This window comes from Cyprinodon tularosa, unplaced genomic scaffold (genome assembly GCF_016077235.1).
Source record: "Cyprinodon tularosa strain WSP-4 unplaced genomic scaffold, ASM1607723v1 ctg63, whole genome shotgun sequence".
Lineage (NCBI taxonomy): Eukaryota > Metazoa > Chordata > Actinopteri > Cyprinodontiformes > Cyprinodontidae > Cyprinodon > Cyprinodon tularosa.
This window is the reverse complement of record NW_024039374.1, coordinates 1,399,822-1,426,588: the sequence shown is the minus strand read 5'-3', so window position 1 is coordinate 1,426,588 and position 26,767 is coordinate 1,399,822. Positions and strand designations below refer to the sequence as shown.

At 40.4% G+C, this 26,767-nt stretch overlaps 2 protein-coding genes across 10 annotated transcripts in view; one reads left to right on the top strand and one right to left on the bottom strand.

Moving 5' to 3' along the window:
* Window positions 1-5,189, top strand: part of atxn2 (ataxin 2) — a 29,975-nt gene extending 24,786 nt beyond the window's left edge. For 5 of the 8 annotated variants that reach the window (XM_038308106.1, XM_038308102.1, XM_038308105.1 and 2 more), the window contains 7 exons: window positions 406-478; window positions 1,205-1,398; window positions 1,487-1,613; window positions 1,755-1,946; window positions 2,032-2,237; window positions 3,431-3,608; window positions 4,465-5,189. In XM_038308106.1, coding sequence (XP_038164034.1) covers window positions 406-478; window positions 1,205-1,398; window positions 1,487-1,613; window positions 1,755-1,946; window positions 2,032-2,237; window positions 3,431-3,608; window positions 4,465-4,493 — 999 coding nt within the window. In that variant the 3' untranslated portion in view covers window positions 4,494-5,189. The remainder of the gene's footprint in view (window positions 1-405; window positions 479-1,204; window positions 1,399-1,486; window positions 1,614-1,754; window positions 1,947-2,031; window positions 2,238-3,430; window positions 3,609-4,464) is intronic. The other 3 variants (XM_038308108.1, XM_038308104.1, XM_038308101.1) reach the window with 1 other exon arrangement.
* Window positions 5,190-9,608: 4,419 nt separating this feature from the next.
* sh2b3 (SH2B adaptor protein 3) overlaps window positions 9,609-26,767 on the bottom strand; it is a 70,489-nt gene continuing 53,330 nt past the window's right edge. For both annotated transcript variants that reach the window (XM_038308071.1, XM_038308070.1), the window contains exons 3-8: window positions 22,617-22,718; window positions 21,468-21,556; window positions 14,006-14,097; window positions 13,679-13,893; window positions 13,411-13,588; window positions 9,609-13,191 (exon numbers count right to left, since the gene is read on the bottom strand). In XM_038308071.1, coding sequence (XP_038163999.1) covers window positions 12,833-13,191; window positions 13,411-13,588; window positions 13,679-13,893; window positions 14,006-14,097; window positions 21,468-21,556; window positions 22,617-22,718 — 1,035 coding nt within the window. In that variant the 3' untranslated portion in view covers window positions 9,609-12,832. The remainder of the gene's footprint in view (window positions 13,192-13,410; window positions 13,589-13,678; window positions 13,894-14,005; window positions 14,098-21,467; window positions 21,557-22,616; window positions 22,719-26,767) is intronic.

Here is a 26,767-nt window from a genome sequence, read left to right as displayed (position 1 = left end):
CTTATTGCAATTCCTTTGAACGGCCATCACAGATGGACCTTTTAACATCATCCCATTTGTGTTGGTTTATTCTGTTGACCACAAACAACAAACAAGGTGGTTCTTGAGCTTCTTTTTTGATGCACTGCTCTTTTTTTTAAAGGAATGCATGATGAATATTTTTTAGATATTGTTCCATGTAGGGAATCAGTTTGTGATGCAGTTTATGATAGAAAATGCATGCCACCAAAGGTAAGAGAAGAGCATATCTGGATGTTATGGATGTTGCCAGGCAACCAGATGGGTTATTGAATATTTTAATTATGTTTCTGTTTAGTTTTTTTTTTTTTGAAAACATAAAAGATAAACTTTTTTTTGTTGTTGTTTTGGTTTGTCTTTGTTCTCCAATTGCCGTCCTCCTTCCAGTCTCCAGCTGTGTACCAGGTCCAAATGCCTCATATGGCCGTGAGCCAGTCTAAACCTTACAGACCAGGTAAAGGTGAGAATATTCTCTGCTTTCTATATATATAGTTTATAGATTTTGTTGTAATTGGAGATATCAAAACCAGATGTAATAATTTTGACATATTATTGTAAATCAGTTTGAAGTTTTACCAATGTTGCTCCGAACATTTTGCATGGTCATTATCTCCAATATGGTGAAGCAGAAAGTTGGTGCAGTGGATCTGATGGTTAGTAGCCTTTTATCACTGGACCCAAAATGGAGAAAATAAGTTGCAAAAATGTTTTGCGCTTGTCATAAAAGTTTTTTTTTTTATTCTTTCTGTTTAGTAGTGTTTTCAGGAAAAGTTGAACCGTCATGTTTTGCTTAATTAAGTAAATTTGTTTAATTTGAGATTTGCATCAGATCATCAAACTTTTATATTTCTGGATATTTAATAGTTAACCCGGTGGATTTTCTAACTTCTAAATAATTCATGGAACTGATTGAGGTCCATTTTCAGACCCTTTAGATCTTTAATATTAGACAGTATATCTGTTCCACTCCTTCAGATGGGAAAGATGCATTAAACTCATTGATCAAGTATTATATCTTTGGTATCTGTGAAATTTTTCCTCCTATTCTTTATCCGTTCATATAAAATCATAAATTGGTAAATTAGTCTCCACATGGGTCACTTTCTTGTGTCTCAGTTGTTCTGGATTAATTTAACCTGGATTATAGGTAATAATCTCTCCATCTAATCTACTGTTGTTACTGTAGTTCCCAACATGCCCCAGCAGAGGTCTGACCAGCACCACCCGCCTGGAACGCCTACAATGATGCACCCAGCGACTGCAGCAGGACCGCCCATCGTAGCACAGAACCCGGCCTACTCTGCGCAGTACTTCACCTGCAGCCCGCAACAGTTCACCAGTCAGCCACTGGTTCAGCAGATGCCACACTACCAGTCACAGGTACGGGTCTCCGCTTCAGGCTGAGGAACTTTTAGAAGTGAGGCTCTTCTCTGGGTGCTGACTGCTTTGAACACCTGTGATGCTCCAGGCCCAGCATATGTTCAGTCCGGTCATGCAGGGCAGTGCCAGGATGATGGGCCCTCCTACGCATGGCCAGCCCGGCCTGGTTTCTTCTTCTACTCCCCAGTATGCAGAGCAGACCCACACCATGTATGGTATGTAGCTATGCTTACTCTAGATATGAGCCCATTGGTGGATCTAGAGTGAAGGCGCCCTGTGGCTCTGCACATAAACTCAGACAACTTAAACCTTTAAAAGTTCAATCAGTAAATATGTCCTGTTCCGTTTGGGTTCAGTTTCTCAAGGGCCGATGCCTCAGCAGTACGCTCACCCCAACGCCACCTTACACCCTCACCCTCAGCACCCCCAGCCCTCCGCCACCCCTACAGGCCAAGCCCAGCAGGGCGGTCCTCCGCAGCATGGGGGTCCTCCCAGCCACCCTGCAGCCAGTCCGGTCCAGCATTCTCAGCACCAGCAGGCAGCAGCAGGTGATCACATCCTCCTAAAAGTAGCTGGATCCTGTCTGAAGACTGCAGCTGTGTTTATACCGTGTTTATACTGTGTGTTTTATAGCGGCGGCAGCAGCCCAGGCCCTCCATCTATCCAACGCCCCCCCACAGCAGCAGATCTACTCAGCCATGGCCCCAACGCCCCCTTCCATGACGCCTAACCCCCAGTCCCCCCAGGCGTCGTTCCCCTCTGCTCAGCAGACTGTGTACATCCACCCTCAGCAGGTGCCGCACGGCTACAACCCCAACCACATGGCACACATGCAGCAGGTAGGCCGCCGTGGGAGAGAGTACTGGCTCACAACCAGAAGGTTCCTTTTATTCTGAGGTTCTGTCCATCCATTCATTCATCCTTCTCACATTTATTCCTTACACTCCCCCCCCCCTCTTTTCTCCTTCCTTCTATCTGTCCTCCTCCCCTCCTTTCTGCTTCTTTCCTCCTCCCTTCTCTCTTCCATTCTTTTCCTCCCTTTTCTCTTACCTCCTCCTTTCTTCCTCTTTCCTTCTCTCTTCCCTTCTTCCTCCCCTCTTTTCTCCTCTTTCCTCCCTTTTCTATTTCATCCTTTGTTCTCTTTCCTCCTTCACTCTTTCCTCCTTCCTTCCATCTGTCGTCCTCCCCTCTTTTCTCCTCTTTCCTCCTCCTTTTTTCCTCTTCCCTTCTCTCTTCCCTCCTTCCTCCCCTTTTCTCCTCTTTCCTCCTTCTTTTCTCCTTTTTTTCCTCCCTTTTCTATTTCATCCTTCGTTCTTTCCTCATTGATTCTCTCCTTCCACTTCACACGTTCCATCTCTTTAGTATCTCCCCTCTTGTCATATCTTAGAATTCACCCCAAGTAGTGAAACTCTGGAAAGTTGAGTGTTAGTAGTTTCTGTTTTTATAGGACAAAGATGGATTAAAGCAGTTAAACATCCTTGAAAGTGTGGATTTGATGCGTCTGAATCCTTTCTGTCCTCTCTGTAGGACATTTAAGAGCTGCGTAGCCTAAGAACCAGCTTTATTTTTTCAGCTCTATTCAGAGTAATGCATATCTGTAACCCTCTGCTGTTGGACTCCAGTCTTTAGGGGACAGATTTCCCCGTCTGATTTCTCTACCGTGAAGAAAGCTCTCAGTGGGAGAACCCTTGTCATGTTCTCTCCAACAGAATACCAAGTGCTTTCTAGTGTTTGTGGAACCTCAGTTCTCACCATCATCTCAGGGTTTCTCTGAGGGTTTGAACTGCCAGCAATAAACAGGCCAGTTAGGAGAGGACAAAAATCCCCATAAACGCTCCTCTACCAGGGTTATTGATCGTGGTGCTAGTCCGCTGTGTGCATTCTGTTAGCTGTGATTGTTTTTGTTCATTCCCATTAATTGTGGTTATTTCTGCTCCTCAGGGCTGCTTGCAGCAGACAGCTGTGAGCTCTGTGGTCCTGAAAGCTCCTTGTTTGTTGGCCTTCAATCCTTCTCTCTCTCCATCTGTCTCAGGCCCATATGCAGTCTGGTATTGTGCAATCTCACCACCCGGCACCCACCCACCCCCCGATGATGCTCATGGCCACGCAAGGTCATCCAGGGGGTCCACAGCCACCGATGCCACAAACTGCCCTGAGCGCCATCCCAGTTTCCTCCACTACGCATTTCTCCTACCTGGCACATCCACAAGGTACTCCTGCAGACACCTGCTGGATTCCTGTCCATTACCTCTGTGTTAAATGCTCCTATCTTTTAACTCTTCTTCTTGCTGTAGCTTTATTAGCATTATAGATAATAGACTAACACAGAGTAGTGGCTGATTATCAAGTGGAACAACAAGGAAAATTTTTTTTACACTAAATAAAATCACATTACATTCAAAAGTCCTTCTGTATGTAATTATGCAACTATAGCAGTTCAGTGACAGAACAACAAAGCAGGTCAAACAAAAAAAAGGAATCTTAACTGAAAACGTCTCCAGAAGAGTCAAAACTAAACCGGGTTGTAAACTTTGCAGACACCCAAAGACCTGTTTTTGTCCTCAGGTAGCTAAAAACAGCTATCACATAGTCATTATGTAAAAGGATCCATTTTTTCCTAATTAAAACCTGTAAAGAACCATTTTTTATGTTTCTTTTCAATTTTGAAATATATACTTTTTTTTTGAATGGATGTTTTTTGTGGAAAATGGGAGGGAGAGATTAGCTCCTAAGAAAATTGTAATTTTTATATGGAAATTTACTGTCAATACTCAATGAAAAAAATGCTAAAACTAACATTTGTGAGAGATTAAAATTTTTGGTTATTGTGTTTTTTTTAACCGAGAGGAGTTGAAGTTTGTGAGCCACTATTTTACACCGACTGGCTGAGCAAAGAGTCCAAAGGAGAGTTGATAGATTTATCTTTATGTTTCACTTGATAAATATCAACAAAATGTAAAATAAAAAAAGATCCAGTGTAAAGATGTTTATCTAGAGACTGAGGTGGTTTTGAAGTTCATGCCTTTGCCTCTGACTCCTCTGCATCGTTGTCTCCCCTTCCTGCAGTTCAGGCTCATCACCAGCAGCAGCTGTAGATGGGAGGGGGCGCCAGTGAGCCCGGGGACCCGCTCTGCTTCCTGCTTTTCAACCAGAGCCTCCATGTCAAGGTGGCAAGGGGAACAAACGCCTCCCCCTTCTTCTCTTCCTTCGCCCGACATGCTTCACTTCAGCGTTTCTCTCCCTTCTCCCTCCCAGTCAGACTAGGCAATAAGTGAATGTTAACAAGTTGATCAGCGACATGTTTTAACAAGTTTTTAAGAACAAGACGTCTCCTGTTCAGACCCGACCCCCGCTATAGAAAGGGTCAACTAGAGTCAGCTTGCTGAGTAAAACATGAGAGCCTTGCTAAGAACTGGAACGTGTTTACTGTCTGCACCTTGTTATGGGAAAGAAATCTTCCAACCTTAGACAGTATTAATCTTACTGTTTATTGCTGCTGCTGCTAAGTGCTGCATTTGTTTCCAAACTACAAGACAAGTTTCTAACCAAACTAAAAACCGAAAAACGACCAGAAACTTCTTTTGAGAGGGAAAAAAAATAAGATAAAGCAGCCCAGAGGACAGGAGAAATATTATTTATAAAACTATGACGGCTGAGGTGATCAGATCCCACTATCTCACCTGACCCTGATGTAACTTTTAAGTTAAAACTTTTACTTTGTAGATAATATAAATAATTTAGAAAAATGAGCAAAAAAACTTAAAAACAATAAAAAAGTTTTAAAAACTGGATGATGTCTCAGTGGTTTGTTTATAGGTCCAACGTAGAGGAGCATCTTTAAATGTTTAATAAGGTTTACGGGCAGAAACAAACTTAAAAACTGGAGCATCTCAGTGGATTTATCTCTTCACCTACATTCTGATTATATATGAATATTTAATGGTGTATTAGAAGACTATTCTGGAAATTTAGGTAATTATACCTTACAGTAAATTGAAACCAAAACCTTAGTTTTTTTTTTTTTTGATCTTAAATTAAACTTTTAATACATAACAATATACACTTCAGGGAAAAGAAGCTAGTTCAATACTTCATCCAGGAATGTTACTGGAAAGTTTAGTGGAAGGAAAATGTGCACCAATCAGTATATTTAAAATCCCGATGGAGTAAAATAAGTCCTGACCTGGTACTGTTTGCAGTACGTTGGCATCCTTTCCTTTCTATTAAGCTGACATTTTTTTATTAACAGGATTGTGTTCTGTCACTTGGAAATGTTAGGTTTTCTTTCACTCTTAACCAAACAGGTCCTTCTCAAAATATAAGCATGTTGTGATAAAGTTCATTATTTTCCATTATGTAATGATAAAACTTGAACATTCATATATTTTAGATTCATTGCACACCAACTCTTTTATTGTCATAATGATTTTGGCATACATTTCAACCCAAAATTCCTATCTCATAAAAAGGAACTCTGAACGAGCTTTGCACCTAATCATCTGAATCAACAAATTAACTCTAAAGATTCCTTCAAAACTCCCAGCCTGGTTCATCACGGAAAACCCCAATCATGGGTAAGACTGCCGACCTGACAGCTGTCCAGAAAGCCACCATTGATACCCTCAAGCAAGAGGGTATGACAGAGAGAGATATCTCTGAACCAATAGCCTGTTCCCAGAGTGCTGTATCAAGGCACCTCAGTGGGAAGGGAAAAGTGTCAGAAAACCCTGCACAACGAGAAGAGGTGACCGGATCCTGAGGAAGATTGTGGAGAAGGGCCGATTTCAGACCTTGGTTGACCTGCGGAAGCAGTGGACTGAGTCTGGAGTAGAAGCATCCAGAGCCACCGTGCACAGGCGTGTGCAGGAAATGGGCTACAGGTGCTGCATTCCCCAGGTCAGGCCACTTTTGAACCAGAAACAGCAGCAGAGGCGCCTGACCTGGACTACAGAGAAGCAGCACTGGACTGTTGCTCAGTTTTGCATGTAATTTGGAAATCAAGGTGCCAGAGTCTGGAGGAAGACTGGGAGAAGGAAATGCCAGAAGTCCAGTGTCGAGTACCCACAGTCGGTGATGGTCTGGGGTGCCATGTCAGCTGTTGGTGTTGGTCCACTGCTTTTTTATCGCAGGCAGGGTCAATACAGCTATCAGGAGATTCTGGAGCACTTCATGCTTCCATCTGCTGAAAAGCTTTATGGAGAGGAAGATTTCATCTTTCAGCACGACCCGTCACCTGCTCACAGTGCCAAAACCACTACTAAATGGTTTACTGACAATGGCCTGCCAACTCTCCTGACCTGAACCCCATAGAGAATCTGTGGGATATTGGAAAGAAAAAGTTGAAGGACGCAAGACCCAACACTAAAGGCCGCTATCGAAGCTTCCTGGGCCTCCATAACACCTCAGCAGCGCCACAGGCTGATTGCCTCCATGCCACGCCGCATTGAAGCAGTCATTTCTGCTAAAGGATTCCCACCCAAGTATTGAGTGCATAACTACATAATTATTTGAAGGTTGACTTTTTTTTGTATTAAGAACACTTTTCTTTTATTGGTTGGATGAAATATGCTAATTTTGTGAGACAGGAATTTAAGGGTTTCATGAGCTGTATGCCAAAATTTACATTTCATTTTTTTTTATTTAACCAGGTAAACCCTGTTGAGATCTGGATCTCATTTTCAAGGGTGACCCGGTTACAAAAAAATAAAACCAATTAATACATATGCACAAATATAAAACAAAAACAATTTAAAAGCAGCAACGCTGTTTCACAGAAGCTTGCCGTCTATCTTTAAGAACCGCTCGAAATAAGTTTCAATGAAATATTGTCTGACATCTTGAGCTCAGACTGGAGCTGATTCCACGCTGTAGGAGCAAACACACTGAATGCTTTCTTTCCTTTATCAGTTCGAACACGAGGAACATGTAGAAGAATAAAATCAGAGCGTAAAAAATTGTGAACTACTAGATCTATGCAAAAGAGAGCTTAAGTATGTTGGTGTTAGTCCAAGGAGAGATTTATATATAAGGATCATCAAATGATTGTTTCGAACACTTAAAGGAGGCCAATCAGCTTTTGCATACAAATCACAATGATGCATCTAATGTCTACCACCAGTTATAAACCTTAAAGCACAATGATAATAAAAAAAATCTTTCATATTAAGACAATAAAAGACCTGAAATATTTCAGTTAGTGTGCAATGAATCTAAAATATATGAATGTTCAAGTTTTATCCTTGCATTATGGAAAATAATTAACTTCATTACAATATGCTAATATTTTGATAAGGACCTGTATTTAATAAAATAAAAAGAAATGTACTGCAGAAATACACCAATCTATCTTCAAATTAATTTGCAGGTTTCTCTTTTTGAATTGAGTTATGGGTATTCTAATCAGCTTCTTTTAAACATTATGTTCCAGTTTATTACAGAAAGGTCTCAAAGGCCTCCGATTAGCATTTCTCTCTGCAGTTTTCCTGCTGACACCATCCTTACTGTGTTGTACGGCGGTGGCAGCATCATGCTGCTGGGGGCACCTTCAAGAAAAAATACAAAGTAGGAAGCAATGGCTCTTCCAACTGGACAATATACATCTGACCAGGGGCGTGCATACATAGACACTAGGTGGTGCTAAAGCACTAGGAAGTTTGCCCTTTATCAAAGAAAATGCCCTTTTGAAACTCGTTTTTTTTAAATTATTATTGTTAATATTATTAAGATTTTACTGAGGTCGGTTTTGAAATGATCTTTTGAAAACCTGAGCCATTAAAAACGACTGAAACAATGCCCCGAAATGAGCCACCTCCTTACGCACACCCGACCAGCCTCTCTCTCTTCCTTTGTCACGTGAACTCGCGCGGTCGCCCACAGGGCATGCCAGATGCGCAGCATCATAGCAGTTCAGTAAGCGTCTTCAGATAGCAGGAACGGTCGCTGACAGGCTGCTTCTCCCGTGCCCCATTAGCCAGGTAATATACAGATCAAGCAAAATCATTTTGTTGTGCATTAAAATGTCTCATTCAGCAGCACCAAACAAGCATTTTGCCGACTGGTCACCTGATAAACTAGTTGTCTCCTTGTAGGATGCTATTTTAATTTCGGTAGAGTTTGCAATTGCAAATCTACGGAAGAGGATTAGGGCCACTGAAGAAAAAAATAAAAAAAATAAATACATTTTATTTCAGTTTAGTATGGGAAAAAAGTCAGAATTCTGACTTTAATCTCAGAATTCTGACTTTAATCACAGAATTCTGACTTTTTGCTCAGTATTCTGACTTTAATCTCAGAATTCTGACTGAATTCTGACAATAAAAAAAGTCAGAATTCTGACTTTATGTCAGAATTTTTTTTCAGTGGCTCTAAGCCTCTTCCGCACAAATCTGTGTTAAGACATTTTCTGTTGTATAGGTTTTGTTAGGCAACATAAATTAACACATTTTGGTCTCTTTATTGTCTTAATTGTATATTGATTTCGTAATTGCAGCACAATGCCAAGAAAGGAGGGTTAATCGTATTGAAAAATCTTAAAAGCTGTTCATATTTTATTTTTCAGTGGTTTGTACAAAATCAGCAGGTATTAAAATAGCTATTATTTTGTAGGCTACCATAAGTCATATCCACGTGACAAGACTTCCAGTCATGTTGCCCTAATAGCCCATTATTTAAACTAATGTGGCAAATTTGTTAAAGCTATTATTATTATTGTCATGATGGTTATTATTAATATATTGTAGCCAGTCACAGCAGGGAAGCTCTATACCATCAACATCTACCAGGACAGGAGATGAGGAAGAGTTCAGGATAGACACAGAGACAGAAAAAGACCAGGATGAGGGAGAACAGATTGGTGAGGGAAAACAGGGAGATGAGCCAGATGAAAGAAGTATGCTTTAGTCTGTTCTGTTGGTGGTGTGACTTTTTTCCATTGAAAACTCACGTTTAGAGAATGTTACAAATAAAAGTCAAATTTCATTCTACATGCGTGTATTTTTTTTTTATAATTAAGTGTTCCACGTGCGCTAAAAAGTGCCCCCCCCCCCTCCTGAGCACCTGCCCCCCAAAATGTCTGTGCACGCCTCTGCATCTGACTAAAGCCAGTAAAATTATTTTTTTTTAGAAAGTAAATCTACAGAATATATAAACCCATGCTTTAGGTATTGCTTTTAATTAAAATAAAATGAGAGAAAAAAACACGTTTTTTTTTGGGTTAGGTTTATTTATAAAAGTCATATATACAGTTGATATATATTTATACTATAACTTAAATGCTCATAATTGAAAGGGATGCTTACCCGACGAGCCGTGTGAGAAGCTGCTGTGGACGGGATGTTGCGTTGATGTGAAAATGTTTACAGTGCGAAGTTAACAGACAGGAGGAACAGTATTCAAAACACATTACATTCATCAACTGGACGCATTCAATTCAACAACACGCGGGGGAGGGGGGAGCTGTTTGGGGCCAATGACCCCATGATAACGCTTCAAGCTTTGCCTCGATGTTTTGCTGCTATATAAATGTAGATGGGTAAAAAAAAAGAATCAAAAATGTGGCAGCTCTTGATTTGTTTTTATTCAAATGTTTTTTTTGGTGTATAAGCGGATTTAAGCACTTGATTCCTCCATTTAGCACGGTGTGAAGCATCTTTCATTTATTGCACGGCACGATCACACCCTGAGCTTTGGAGAAGGGGAAAAAGCAACAGCAGCTTTCTGGCAAAGGCACAGCCACTCTCCCAGGAATAATAATAATAATAAAAAAACAATAAACAAAACGAAGAGTTTTTTTTTTTTTTGTTTCTACCGTTGCTCTGCTTTAGCAGAAATGAAACAATGATGAAGGAATCTAATCAGACATAAAGGCAGGACGACCAACCGTACGTTTGCCAAAAACATCCTTGTTTTTGTTCCCCTCAGCAGATGTCAGTCTAGATCACGATAATACATTAAAGAGGACGCGACAACCATTAGTAAACTAACAAATATTACTTTGGTAGAAAAAAAAACAAATACCCAAAGCAAATTGAATTATTACAATTTAAAATCAGGCTGCAGAGAGACGGCAAATGTTAGGAAAAAGTTGACTGCAAGCAAATCTAAAATAAATCTGCTGACGTAGTGTTAAAGCAACGTTACAAGACATGATTCTCAAAGTCATCCGGCTGTGACGGGAAGGGAAGCTGCTTTTCTTTTCTTCAGAAGGGTTACAGATCATCTTTGTTTTTTTTTGGTTCTCTAAAGTTTGAGATGACATCCTACGGATGGAGAGGAACCACGACAAACTGGATGGAGAACTCCGGGCTTTGGTTATAGGAGTCGCTTCAGCTTTCAGTGACTAAAACCCACACCTGAGTTGTTTTGCTGTGACGGTTCGAAACCTTTTAAAGGCACCTTTTTAACTACCAATGTTAGTGGTTCTGCAACATCCCACGCCACATTTAGACAGCTTCAAAGCTTTGTTTAGAAAACGTTCTCCTCACTTCATAAAAAAATAAAAATCAAGTAGAAAATACATCTAGTGTAAAAACAAAACAAAACTTTTGCAGCCCTTTTGGTTGAAGCTGCTGTGAAGTGAGAGAAAATACAAAGAATTAATGCTATAAGTGTAAAAAGTAAAGCTAAGACAACGCTGCTACCAGAATGTGGAAAAAAAGGTGCCTGATGTGGTGGTAGCGGCTGAGCTGCATCACTTCACAGGTAACTGGACAAATCATGCAGACTGAGTCAAATGTTAACTGGAATTCAGTCCGATCATTGGTTCGGTCTGGAAGCGAAGGCTTTCTGGTGATTCGGAGAATTCCCTCATTTTTTTAATGCCACAAAAGCAATCAACTGGAGTCGCCTTTTTACGGATTAATAATGGATTTTAGTACCTTTTTATTTGTCTGTTTTTGATCAGAGTTCAGCACCATCTTTCAGCTTATCTCAGGGTTAGGTGACTAACCTCGAGTCTAAACAAGATTTTAAATACCTGAAAAAAGGCTGAAAATTGATCCGTTTCTTTTTTTCCTGACAGATCTGGGATTAAATTTATCCAAAGTGATTTCCTGGAAACATTCCTTATTATAGAGACAGATGTTAGCCTCTCTGCTGCACATGCTGGTGAACATCTTCTGTCATCCAGGTTATAGTCTTTCTAAAAAAAAAAAGGTAAAAAAAAAACCAAACCACTGGACTTTGTTTTCCAAGATTCGAGACATTTTACTTTCCATCCAGAAAACTTTTTCCAATTCAAATGCTATAAAGCCTGGAGCTCAACACTAATCCAGACATTTTGAATCGAAAAAGCTTCCTGGATGGGGAGCGAAACATCTTTAAACTTGGAAAATAAAAGTCCGGTGGATTGTTATTTCACTTTTTTGGAAATTCTGATGGACAAACATGTAAAAGTGCTACATTAGAACCTGACTGACGACACGAAGTAGGGAGAAAGACACCAAAAATGAACACATTCCTGCTCTGGTTTGAAGAAATTGGAGGATGTATGTGTCTAAGTGGTAATGGCTTATTTATAAACTCCATTCATATGGGCCTCATTTCTCAGGTTTTTCTGAACAGGAAGTGGTTGGAACTTTTAAAATTATCACCGTCCCTCCAGTTTTTTTTATTTTGTGGCATTTTCTTTGATTTGGATAATTTATTTGGTTGATTAAAAAGAAAATCGAAGCTTATTTATAGACTCCGCTTGACTCGACACAAACCCAGACTGTGAACACAAGCAGACCACAGCGGCGCCGACAATCCCATCCTGAATTTGTGGTTGTTTTTTAAGAGCAATCTGGTTTCTAAAACTACATCTTTCTAGAACTTTTTCTCCTTTTTTTCCCTCTAACTTTTTATTTTATTTTTCTACAAAAGGTTGTGTATAGAAAAAAAATAAACAAAGTGCACTGAAGGTGAGGCGCACTTGATGCTTAAAAAACGCTCAATGAGGAAGAACAGAATCTGATCCCATAGAGAAAAGGAGCGCAGCTTGCTTGTGTTCCAAGGTGGAGGTTTTCGCTCTGCTTGGGGAACTTTTTGTGACTAGTTCATGCCCTAAACATTCCCGAAGGAGCAGACGGCGATTTCCCATCATTTCAGGTTAAGTGCTGAAGAAATGACATCAAGTGCACTTTCAAGAAAAACACAACAACAGGTGTTAGAAAAGGTTTCCTCTTCTGCCTAAGCTCGTTCATTGAAAACAAGACTATTCATCGTTGTTAACACTCTTAAAAAAACTCCTAGAAATACATTCACTGTGGACGCTGGAGGTTCTGAGGGTGGGGCAAACTTGTTTTTGAGTGTGTTTTGCATTTTTTCGGACTTGTTCGGATTCTTTCCCTCGTGTCCGTCGGCTTCTTTCAAGCACGTTTCTGTTCCTGAAGGCGACGCTCTGAATCTGAGCCACCGACGCCATGTCGGAGCGGCCATCTTGTCCTGGCAGGGTGCGTCAGAGCAACATGTACTGGTTGTCTATCGCCCGCTTGCGACTGCGGTCGGGCTCCAGTTCATAATCCGAGTCCCGCTGAGGGATGATGGGAGTGTGAGGGTTGGGGTTGCGCAGCAGAGGCCTCCTCCCCACCGATTCGCTCCGACGCAGATGAGCCGGCGCTGATGGAGCGGGCTCTGGCGCGGCGCGGGCCACCTGGGTGAAGGAGCTGGGACTGGATGTGGAGGTGGTGCTGGTGGTGGAGGAGGAGAATGCAGGGGGCGGACCGGAGCTGCTGGCCAGGCTGCAGCGCGCCAAGCTGGGTTCAGAGCTCCACCGATGGAGGGAGAAAGGGACGAGGAGAGCGCCAGAGAGCTGACCTGAGGAGGGAAGGCAACGCATGAGCAAAGGCAACATTTATTCCCCATATCGTTTTAAAATAACTTCATTCTTGTGGATTTAGAAAAAAAAAAGAAGAAAGAAAATGGACTGGTCATGTCCAGTTGAATGCACTTAGGATTCCTATGTGCTCCTGCGTCATCCACATTCTAGGTGTATGCATCTAGAAAGTGTTGCATCCAGTCAGAGTTCTTTCTCACCGTGTGATGGTGGGATGGAGCCGGCCAGTACGAAGCTGGATAGCGTGACGGCTCCGGCGGCTCCGCACTCCAGCGGGATAGGGTAGAGGCGGAAGTGGCTGAGCATGTCCATGACGGAGGGGAAGCGCAGGTGCTGCACCCTGCATTGACCCCATTCATTTAAAGACAGGCGCAGGTGCTGCATAACAGGGAGATAAAACCAACAAACCTCGGTTTAACACGGAGAACCGGAGTGTTCCCTCAGTGGAGGACATTCAGGTCTGCTCACCTTCGCTTTGCCCTGGTAGTTAAACGTGAGGACGAAGTCTCCCCTTCGCGTCTCACTCTGCCGGACCAGGAACACGCCGTGACCTTCAGGGCCGGAGCTCTGGACAAGATGGGCCGCTTTGACCCGAGAGATGGGCCCGTGAAACCAGGGGAAAGAAACCAGGAAGTCATCGGCTTTCTGGATGACCTGCTCAGGCAGACTGAGGGTGACAGGACCTGGAGAAAGGAAAAAAAACAAGCTTTAAATCCACAAGTATATAAACCTTTGACCTATTGGTGAGCTTTTTATTAAAAAACATCCTGATCATAAGACGCTCCTGCTACTGACCTTGACTTCCTGAATCTGAGCTCCTCCTCTGATTGGCTGGAACAGAGCTGTCAGCTGAGGACAGGGGGGACTCCAGATCCACACTGCCTGGCCTGAGAGGGACAGCATGACTCAGTTTTATCAGTATACATTCTTCTTTTTAAACGATCTACTAAATGATGTTTGGGTTCTGCATCAGATTTAGTTCAATCGATCCATTCTCTTACAGATTTGACAATTCTACTATCCTCCACTCTAATGCACATGCTGGTAGGCTTTGCTAATGGGGAGGAAACAGCAGGCTACAGGAACACAGAAACACTGAGATCAGACAGGAAGTCTGTCCTGTTCACTGGTTCAGCTCGAACTGAAACCCTCTGTTCCTCTGTTTCAACGCTCTCACACACAGTCTGCCTGCTGTGTGTGTTTAGATCTACAGGAGAAAATGGGAATGTTAAAGAGGGAAGTTGGAGAAAATCCTGTTGAAATGCTGACTTGACTTTGTGTTGCTCTGAATAACAGGAAAAGCAGAGTCTCCTTCTGCTTCGCTGAGTGCGTTTGTGTTTTTGTTCTTCTATCTGCGGGACAATCTGCCGGCCATTTCCTGCGTCTCACTGAGGACTTTTCAGGCAGGAGCTCCAGGAACAGAGAAATCCTCTAAGGTTCCCAGAATCCCCCACCTTATAGTCAGTCGTTCTTTACATGGACGACGACCTGAATTTTAACAGCCACATTAAGACAATTACAAAGTCAGCCTATTATCACCTTAAGAATATATCAAGGGTTAAAGGACTTATGTGTCAACAGGACTTGGAAAAACTTGTCCATGCTTTCATCTTCAGTAGACTTGACTACTGTAACGGGGTCTTTACAGGTCTCCCTAAAAAATCAATCAGACAGCTGCAGTTGATTCAGAATGCTGCTGCTCGAGTCCTCACTAAGACCAAGAGACTGGATAACATCACTCCAGTTCTGAAGTCCTTACACTGGCTTCCTGTGTCTTCAAAGTACTTTTTCTAGTTTATAAATCACTAAACGGTTTAGGGCCAAAATACATTTCTGACCTGCTAGTACACCATGACCCCCCCAGACCTCTAAGGTCATCTGGGACAGGTCTACTTTCTGTTCCTAGGGTCAGAACTAAACAGGGGGAAGCAGCTTTCAGTTTCTATGGTCCTCACATCTGGATTAAACTCCCAGAAACCTGCAGGTCCGCTGATACTCTCATTTATTTTAAACCAATGCTGAAGACCTTTCTTTTTGATGTTGCCTTTCTCTAAACGGCGTTCATTTCTTTACTGTTTAATCTCTTATACTGCACTGTCATTTTTATTCTTGTGTTTTATTTTTTTATTTTTAACTGTTTCTTCTGTGTTTTAGTTATTTGTTTAACTGATTTTATGTAAAGCACTTTGTATTGCCCTTTTGCTGAAATGTGCTATACAAATAAAGCTGCCTTGCCTTTACAGGCTTCATATAGAATGGCATCAATCACCTCACCAGCAGCTGCTGATCATCCCATCACTAAAGTCTCTTTGCTTCTCATATAAAGAAGGTCTTAGATGTTCTCCATTAATCAGTAGTGCTGAAGTTTTTTACATTGGTATGAGTAATACGCATGTATGTGTGTATGACAGCAGATTAAAAAGAAAAACATAAATAAAGTGAATAAACTAGGGCTGAAACAATTAATTGGATTAATCACAATCGATTATTGAAATAATCATCAGCTAATTTAGTAATCCATTCATCTTTAACTGGATTATAGAGACTGTAAAACAAGCCTTTAGCTGACAGAGCCAACCACTTATACCAGTAATTATATCAAGATTGTAAAAAAGTATATAAACATTTTGCTTTTAAGATTGTCTATATGCTCTATCCAGAACTCAAGTCGAAAGGTTTTATTTTCACCTGGTTTAATTTCGAAAAACATCTTCTTTAAGGAAACTTTGACTATCTGATTATTAATCGATTAATTGAAAATATAAACAACAGGTGAATCGATTTGTAAAATAATGGTTAGTTTCAGCCCTAAAATAAACCCTTCTTTTCTTCCAGAATCTTAAGATAAGAAAATAAAATGTTGAACAATTAAATAAAAAAGAATTATAAATTAAATAAAAATAAATTAAATAATAAAAAATAAATAGAAAAAAAACAAAAAAAAAACAATATAGTATTTTAAATAGAGTTTAACAGCTTTTAGCTTCTGATTTCATTTTAAGTAAAATGAAATGATGGCAGCAGTCAGTCGCTCCTGTTCACAGCCAGTCGGCAGCATTTAGGCGTGTTTAAAAACAGATGGCCAGCCTTATATGACCCCCCTATAACACAGGTTTTCTCTTTCCTCTCAACATCTTCCTCACCTTCCACTGGGCTCAAATCCGTATCACTAAAAATGAACAGGAAATCACAACTTAAGAAAAACTGAGCAGTTCCTCAGTGTGTCGTCAGAGACTAAGATGGCTGCATGAAATTACATGAAACACATTTTGCTGATGTCATTAAGTAAAAAAAAGTTGTTTAGTTTTAATAATTTTTTTTTTAAATCAGAAAATAAATATATATTTTAACATTTCTTCTTAAAGAACCCAACATTTAGGATTTTCATGGTTCTTTCCCAGCAGCCAAACATTATTTACAAAGCACTTTTCATACAGACAACATGGTTGTCCACATGTTTAGATGTTAAAGGAATAGTACACCCAAAACATGATTAGCCTTCATTTTCTACTCACCTCCATGCTGAACAACACTCTGGAGTACTTTTTTGATATCTCAAATGCATCTGGAGATCTGGGAGGCTTCTTGCTGTCTGCTGACATTCAAATAATGGAGGTCCATGGCGCCCGAGACAGAAAGGTCCATAAAAGTCCACAAAAAACGTGTCAATATTCCTCCATACTGCTCGTCCAATGTATTCCAAGTGTCCTGATTGGGTAGCGTCCATAATTTACTCGAAACGAAGTCATTTAGAATGTTTTTAGAGCATAAACAGTAGTGTATAGGATTTCCTAAAAGCGCGTTCACAAGTCTACTGAAACCGCGGCAGACCAAACCAGATGAAAGTGCGCATTCAGCTCGGCAAAGAACTCATGCTCTTCCTCAACACTGAAGTCCTCAGACATTTTTCTTTCGTTGTTTCTTTCTTTGCACAGGTAAACAGCACATTTCTTCTTCTACGCTTGCATTATCGGCAGAGCAGACGCTGAATGCGCACTTTCGTCTGGTTTGGTCTGCCGCGGTTTCCGTAGACTCGTGAACGCGCTTTTAGGAAATCCTATACACTACTGTTTATGCTCTAAAAACATTCTAAATGACTTCGTTTCGAGTAAATTCTGGATGCTACCCACTCAGGACACTTGGAATACATTGGACGAGCAGTATGGAGGAATATTGACACGTTTTTTGCGGACTTTTATGGACCTTTCTGCCTCGGGCGCCATAGACCTCCATTATTTGAATGTCAGCAGACAGCAAGAAGCCTCCCAGATCTCCAGATGCATTTGAGATATCAAAAAAGTACTCCAGAGGGTTGTTCAGCATGGGGGTGAGTAGAAAATGAAGGCTAATCATGTTTTGGGTGTACTATTCCTTTAAAGCCAGGTTAAAGGCGCTCTATTGTTTCTGTAAATACTGGACCAAATCCAGGAGGCCCAGCTGTCCAGCAGACTATTGCTTTACAGGGATTACCAGATGTCAAATATTGTCTCAGACTAACACCACTCTGGAAAGGTAAACCATAAACTGATGGAATTTTTCCATCACAAAGTTAACAGAAGAACAGGCTGATCAGTCTGCAAAGTGTAAGATGCATCAAAATGGTGAAGCATCCTGGATCTAGATTCAGATATTTTTCCTCAAACACTCTGCAAAGACTGGATATTTCCCACAGACTGGACTAAACTGAGCTTTCCGAATTTCCCACACACCTTAAACAGATTCAGATTACAGCAAATATTGACTTAAAATAAAATAAAAAACTAAATCCAAACTCAGTGATTAGCAGTCATCAAATTAAGAGTTTAAATCTAAACATCTGCAGAAAAAAAGCCTTCAATTCCCAGGTTTCTATAGTTTATGTAAATGAACACACACATGATCTGTCTTTATTCCCCTAAAAAATGCGAGGAAACTACAAGTCATGTAGGGAGTCGGAGCGTTTCTAACAGAATGAAGGAAAAACTTCCTGGATCCTCCCGCAGCTCTCATTTCTGACCCCCCCGCCAATCCAAACCAACATTGTTCCTCTAGTTCAAGTTTAAACAGTCTACTTGTCATTAAAGATACTTTTAAAAGGTTGAAAACTAAATATTACCTGGAGAAATACTCCAAACAGAACCCAGTTTTAACCCGCTCCGGTTTGAAGAGCCACAAATCAAACCGACGCACGAACAAACGGACAGAAGAGCACTCTAAGCAGTCCTCACAAACGCCTTAAAGAGCCCTTTCACTTAACACACACATTTCTCAGCATGAATAAACACCCAGCTCAGCCAGCAGAAGAAAAATAAGTTATTTCTGCTCAGGGTCTCTTTATGCAGAGGAAAAAGCTGCATGAGGACAAACTGGCGTTTAAAGACGATGAACGGAATACTGCTTTAAAAACCACCTCAGGGCAGACATGGGCAATGTGGAGTCAACAAGTCATCTCCATGTCATGTATTTAATCTACCCAGCCAATTAACCAGGTGAGTCCAATCTGCACAGGTTGATTCACGGTGAAGATTGGACTCACCTGCTTCAGTGGCTGAGTAGAACAAATAAATGACATGGAGATGACTTGTTGACTCCACATTGCCCATGTCTGCCTCAGGGCTCCTAATGTCTTCATCTAACAGCTAACCAGCATTCAGTTAGCTTTAATTTATAGATTTTTAAAGCTTTAATGATGCAGCTTTGACAACCAATACCTGTATTTTGAATTAATAAAGTACTATATTATGAAAGTGTACTGATTTCAAAAGTGAAACCTGTGTAGATTTAAGTAACAAAGAGTTCTATAGTTAAAGTATTGATTTGATAATTGATACTTACAGATAATTTACCCAGACAACACAGTTTCTTAGAAAATGTAGGTTCTAAACATCGTCCCCAGTTTTACGTTCAACACCTATAAAGATGCTTCCATGTGTAGATGTATGAATCTTCCCTAGTTGTGACCCATGTCTGTCGTGACCCATACTCCTGTGTGGCGGCCAGGGCCGCTGGAAGTACTTTTGAACGGGGTTCAGTGAAAATGTTTTTGTTTTTTTGGGACAAAAGACCTATGAGCCTATAGGGTCATTGGTAATATTCATAAGAAATACAATAAAATTTAAAAAAGTAAATAGATTGAGATTCACTGCTTTATTGTCATGTGCACTGATGTGTATCAGTTCTCAGGTGAATATATGTGCTATTAAATAAACTTCACAATAACACAGATTCAGTCAGCTGGCGTGAACCGTAGCCACTGTTTTTATGTCACACGAGACTCTATTAGCTCCAAAATCCTTTTACGGAAACCACAAGGAAATAATTACATTATTATAGTATTTAAACGTTATTGAACAGTTCTCCACGTCCATTAGATAAAGAACCCAGAATCAAAATAACACTCTAAAATACTATGGTTACATTTAGCTCTCTTACTCTGAGCTACAGACAGGGTGCAGTGGCGTAAATATCCATAAATATCCGTAAGCAGAGACTGTCACCGTCACTGACACCTGGTGGGCCCCCTATGCAATTGTGGACTAAGATGTCTCTTTGCAGATGCAAAGGTGAGAAAAATTCCTCTTAAACCCAACTGATCCTGAAGTGTCTGACCGCACCGGACTGTACTTATACCCAAACACATGGCAGATTTCAACATGATGGTGAGCCGTTTAAGCACCACACCAATAGCAAAGCAGACAGTGGTACTTTTAATTACCGTAATTTTCGGACTATAAGCCGCGACTTTTTCCCTATTTTTCGACCTTGCGGCTTATATAACAATGCGGCTAATTTATGGACTTTTACAGCTACCATCCACATTTGCTTCAACACACAAGTACGGTAGCCGCGGGCGTGGGAATGCGGAGGTCCTCCAGAAGCAGACTTCTACCGCGAGTGGTACGAGCCAGAACGACAGCGAGAAAGTGAGTAAAGATTGCGACCAGGAGATGAATGGAGAGAGCGTGGGTGAGGAGGGGGGCTGTAAAACTGAAGGTACCCTGATAATACTCATTTTACAGCAGAATATACTAAAGTATATCCGTGTCTAGTGAAGGTGAAGAATGATGAAGTGTGTATTAGAGACTGACACGGGAGTGAATTTTCACTCCTGTCCCGTCCCACTCCCACAGAAAAAAATGGTGTCCCGTCCCGATCCCTGGCCAGAGTAGAAATCTAAATCCTGTCCCGTCCCACTCCTGGTGAAATTACTCCCACTCCCATCCCGCTCCCATTCAGAATGACTCCCGCTCCTGCACCACTCCCATTCTTGTTGTTTTTGAGCGCGGGTGAAAAACTCAGAGCGGAAGTTACTATTGGTTTGCTCCCGCTCCCGTCTGCTCCCGTTAATGTTTAATCCTGTACCGTCCCAATCCCGTGATTGTTACTAATACTGACTCCCATCCCACGGGAATCCCGTGACCCATGGGATTCCCAAAAAAATGTCAGTCTCTAGTGTGTATGTATGGGGCCCACCCAGATAATGTTGCTTACAGGCCTATTGTTGTGTCGTTACGCTTTTGGCAGTGTGCCCTGTGTCTAAATGCTCAGCCGTGGAGATAAAGTCTCTCATCAGCAGAAAAATCGGAAATGCGTTTCTGTGCCTTATTTCCTTTTGTTTCTTTCAGACTATTTACATATGCTAGTCTGCTGCTGAAAGCGGGAGACCACGCTCTATCTTGCTTGACATTACCATGACAACGTAACTTCCATGAACATGGGTTGATTAGGCCTTAAAATGATTAAATTAAAATCCAAATACACGTAATAGTAAAATAAGAAAGTCAAATCATTTCCCAAAATATTCATAAGAAATTAATAACTTGTGCAAAGTATTTTTTTTATACATTTCCCTCGACACTTCCCACAGCCATGGTGGCGGCTGTAGAAAATCAACTTAATACAGTCACAAACTAATGAAATCACTACAAGTGTTTTGCCTCAGACGACCCTGGCTGTACATTTTTTCCCTCCCCTTCACTTTCCCGCTCTCTTTGCTGTGACATTTAGTGCTTCATTACTTCCTGACCAACAGTCCTCCTCATTAATTAGCCAGAAAATAACAATTTTGTATTAAAGGTTGGTACTTCAAATAGGTCTGACGTAAACTATCGTATTTTCTGATAAGCAAAGTACTGGGTTCTTATCAATTGTAATCAATCATCTATCGAAGCAGGGAAAAAACTGGAATCATATTCTGTTAGAATTACATAAAAAACAATTAAATTATAAATAAATCACTCAAATAAAACAACTGTTTCAATTATATGGTGTCTCTTACCTGTTGCTGATGCATTCCTTTAGCTCTGTGGTCCAGGAGCTGACCTGCTGGTCGTTATCCGTCTCAAATATCAGACTCCCTCGATTAACCTGCAGAAACAAAATGTCCTTCATTACTTAGGAAGAGTCAGCTTAATATCTGTTCTCTATTAGGAGACACCTATAGATAAATGTTAACTGACATGAGGCTTCATTCAGATTTTTACTGATTTCAAACATCTTATTTCGCACAAAATTTTATTACAGTAACAAATTCAGACCAAAAGTTGTAGTCTTTGATTTTTGAACGTCTCTCACAGCTTGTGATTTTAGCTGTTTTTAATTCATTTTGTCAGATATTGAGGTGCTTTAATAATCTTTTTGTGTCGTATAGAAAATAAAAAAAAGGGTTTAAAGACTCGATTGCAGAATAGGGACTAAATGTTTTAAAAGTATGAAATATGCATAACTTTCTGTATTAAATATAGACCTGAGAACTTTAGACATATAAACAGAAATGCAACTAAATTTGTCAACTTAAAAAAAATATATATAAATTCAGGTTTTAAACTGAAAAATAAAAATTCAGTTCAACTCACTTTACTTTATTAACGCCAATTCTCATAACATGGTCTCTTCATCATACAGACTCACCCTAGTTAACCATCAGTGCTGTCAAAGTTACGTTTATTTTTCTTTATATCATATATATATATTCTTTATTCTCTAATTGTTCCAATAGTTTGAAAAGTTTTTGAAGGAATGCCAGTAGATTTCACCCCGTTATCGACTTGCAGCGTTTGCTTCTCCTCCACTGGCATGTGGCTCCAGTGGATCAATGAATAACTCACTGTCTTGTGTGGTTACCTGGAAATAGCTAAAAATGATTGCAATACTTTTTCAATCCTGGATGTGTGACCCCTGCGATGTGGGCTGACATCATCTGTAATATCTAAACTATTAATCTGAGCTTACTGATATTTAAAATACAATAAGAGCATTGTGGAAGCAATAGTCTAAATATCAAAAACTGTTGTCACTAGAGCAGCCAATGTATCTTCCAGCTCAGCTGAAGTTATCTGCGTAAAACCACACATTAAATCAGAGGAGGATCCCAGCACCTCTGAAGCTACATCTTAAGTGTGCTGCAGGCTGGAAACTTGTAAGATACCTTTAAAACGAATGTGTTTAAGTTGTCAGGCATCTCCAGTCGGGTGCAGCGACGGACTTCTTGGATATCTGAGCAGTGAGTTGTCAGTTTGGGACTTGAGGCCTGAAAAAAAAAGAACATAACCTTATTAGTCTGCAGCGGATTGGACATTTTTCACACCAGGTGCTGAATCTAAACACAGAGAAACCTCCTCTACTGGGTCAGACGCACATCTCGATGTAAGACAAGTTCATCGAAAGAGAATTCAAAACAAATAATGAACACATTGTTACAGCAATAACCCAGGCAGACATAATCAAACTGATAGTTGCTGCAAAAACAACTTCCATGCATTAAAGAGAAAACAGAGTACCGGTGATAGATATTAGGACAAAGTTGACTGATTAAGCTACAGACACCAAAAGAGGTAGTTTATACTAACCCGTAGCTGGCGTTGAAGCCATTTAGTGTCTCAACACATAATTAATAAGAACCAGATGTTTGCCGCTCAGGCAGTAATACAGAGGCAGTGTCTGTCTAATGTGTTTACTGTGTGAGTCCCTCTAAAGCCTCCCTCAGTCCAAAAACAAAGCAGCCGCTTGTAGTGTAACTGAGTTTGTTGTGGCAGAGCTCCGAGGTTTGATCGCTCAGAACTGTTTGAATAAAAAGATGAGACACGAGGGCTGGTCCAGTTGCCTGGTTCACCTGCAGCGCAAACAGGGATGTTCTGATACTTTAACAGAGTGTGGATGTGAATAAAATGATCAAGGAGATAGATTGACCAAAACGACGGAGGGAAAAGTGTTTTAGCTGACCTATAAATATATTAATAAAATAAATAATTGAACGTTACTGATCTTACATTGGAGAAATTCGCACTCTGCATTTAATCCATCGCCTTGGGGTATGATATAATTATTTGAATGTTTTACTCATAAACTAAAACTGAAAAACAAATACTGGATTAATTTCAAAGCTTCACCAAGAGCTGCACGTTTGGCGTACTTCAAAATATTCACAGCAAATGTTATATTTCAGTCACCATAGTGACTCCCTGCAGGGAAATAGAACAACGATGGATAAACCCTTTTATTCAGAATTCATTACAGTGAATGAATGAGATAACAGGTGGAAAGAAGAACAAAAACATCTGGTAAGTGGGTGACGGCGTGAACGCAAACATGAAGATGTTTTATTGTAGTTTTAATATTTGATTGGCACCTTTTATCGTAGAGTAACAGCTCTATTATCTATTACTGTAGCCTTTGGAAAATATGTTTACCCTTCAGCTCAAGAACAAAAACACTGCTGTGATCGACACTCAGAGTCCAACCTAAATATTAGGAGCTAAATTCCCATTTTTATCCAATTCTTCAATGATTCATATTTAATCAGTCACATCTGTGTTCCCACATTGTTTCATTTAATATGGATAAAACACCCAATAAACGTGGAACCTCCAAACTCTAGTAAAGTATTTTCTTTTTGCCTTTACATACATTTGAAGTTAAGTGACAATTGGTGCTGCATACCGAGTTTAAAGTAACTTTTCAACCTTCATAAAGTATTTTCACAACTTTTGTGATTATAGGTCAACTTACAACTAGATGAATGACACATCTGTCGTAGTAAAAGTTTACTTTCAACATCGGCATATGACATTTTTTTGCTACAGTTCGATTCATCTTTCCAAAAGCCACTGGAAACCGAAATGTCCACTTGAAGGATTTTACCACAGCTATGCGCTGGTCCACATGGGAAATACTGTATTCCTTCAAGTAAAACAATACAGCTGTTGTCCACTGGGTGGAGCCAAATCCACCGGAACTGAAAAAAAAAATCTTTTTTGAAGCACTTTAAGATGAAGTGTGCAGCAACAGCAGCCTTATGTCTTCCAGTACAGCTTTTTATACAGTTTCTAGAAATGTTTAAACATCATAACATCCACCTTTAACAAGGAGCACAGACCGTCCAACAACAGTTTGCTTGCAGAAGCACATTTACACATTTTGGGGTCAGACACTTGTTGGACGATCTCTTTCTCTAACTTAACCTTAAGTGAAGCTTGTGCTGTCCTCTCTGGTGCGTCGTCATTTTGCAACAAGAACTTCTGATATGTTCCCTCAAAGTTGGAGTAACATTATTTATACTTGAGGTTGACCAATACAGTTTTTTAAAGGCCGATGGCGATTATATGACATCAGTCTAACCCAAGCATGTCCAAAGTCGGCCGAGTCCTGCAGGTTTTAGAGGTTTCCCTGCTTAATCACAGCTTATTCTGATGATTGCAGTTCAGCAAAAGCCTGTTAATCAGTAAACAACAGAAAATCAGCTCTGCTGAAGCAGGGAAACCTCTAAAACATACAGGACAGAGGCCCCTGAGGACCAACTTTGGACAGCCCTGGTCTAAGTGATCCTCGTTATGAGCTGCCGATTCTCTGACGACCAATTCTTGAAGCCGATATAACTTTTATTCTTCCTCCTTTTACATGATAAATATGTTATGTAAGTTCCAATTTAAATAAAAAGTGAAAAATATTTTTTTTTTAAATCAAACAAAGTTTTAACAATTAAAAATAAAGGGAGCAGGAATAAAAACGAAATGCAAACATCGGTCAAAGATATCGGCTGACTGATGTATCGGTTTGTTTCTAATCTAAACTATCATTCGTTAATGCTAAAAAAAATAAATAAGCTGAGAAGACCAGACCCTTTTAGTAGAAGAACAACAAGAAAGCAGAAAAAAAAAAGCGTAGAGGATGAGCAGAAGCAGAAGGAAACAGACGAGACAGTGAAGGACACAATGGACAGGAGAGAAGGGGAGAGATGGGGAGCAGAAGTAAGGGCAGGGAGGACAGATTCCAGGGATTTGTGCACCGGATGAGTTTGAGTCTATGTGACAGTGTGTGAGCCTGAGGAATGTCTGTTAATCCTGCACACGCATAAAAAACAGACAGAGGAGGGCTACCTTACTCACATACACACATCAAAAGAACAATTTATGTCCTCGCTCGTAACTTTCAAAGCTCTCTGATTCAACCACAGCGACTAATATTATCAATAAGGGACAAAGTGACACAGAACGGAGAGGGATGTGACTCATTTAGTGATTTCAGCCTGAACCAAAATTGCTGCTACAGCTGTATTTTCTTAGAGAAATACTAAGTTTTGGTTTCAGCAGAATTTTCCGCAGATGTTTTAAAGCAAAGAGAAAGAAAAAAAAGGTAAAATCAACAATACAGTGAAGGAAGGAGGGTGTTATGCTGCTGGAAAAACAGAAGATGTTTAAGTAAAGAGATTTAGTCATTAATTTAGAGACAAAGTTTGGCTCAACCTTGTTGCTTTTAGAAGTTGTGTCATTCATCTTTTATTTTGTGCACAATTAGAGCAGTTCTACTCAATTAGGTCTGCAGAGGGCACCAAGCAAAAATAATGCCATCCTAATGTGGGCTGGTGGTCTACAACTCAGATGAAGGACTAACTGCTGAATCTGAAGTTCGACGGAGTAAATCAGAAGCATAACCTTTAGTCCAAATAACTCATTGAGAAAAAAACCAACAGGTGATTCACAGGTGCAGCTCAATCAACGAACGCAACCAAAAAGCTTCGCTGTCGCAATTGCACCGGATGTGTGACCTCTTATAGGACGCGAAGCCCTGATTCAGACCAATGCTTGCTCTGAATGAGTGACTCATTGAGACGGCTTTACTGTAAGAATGTGAATGACTCTAAGAGCTCCTCAGAGGAACCATTTGAGGCTGTAGAAGGAAGAAAAAGGAAAGCGAGTGAAAAAAAAGAAAGAAAAAACATTCAACAGATGTCTAAGTGGTTGAGCAACAACCGGCCTGATTTCTGTGAATCGGCTTCATCAGGGGAGATGAAGTATACGCTCACAGAACAGTTCCTATTATTGCACGCTGCAGCCTTTAATGGCCCCCCTTGAAAAACGCACACAAACAAAGACTCACGCACTTCAACAGAGGAAGGCAGATCGGGCCTCTGGACGGAGCGGAGCTTGAAATTAGCTTCTTATTTGCAATATAACACTTAAATAAAAAGGGTAACTAGAGACAGAATGATGAAGTTCCACAAACTGATGCAAAGAAGCGGCACAATACAGACAGAATAACAAAGCCATAGGAGGTAGAAAATAAAGTCCAGCAGCATGCAAA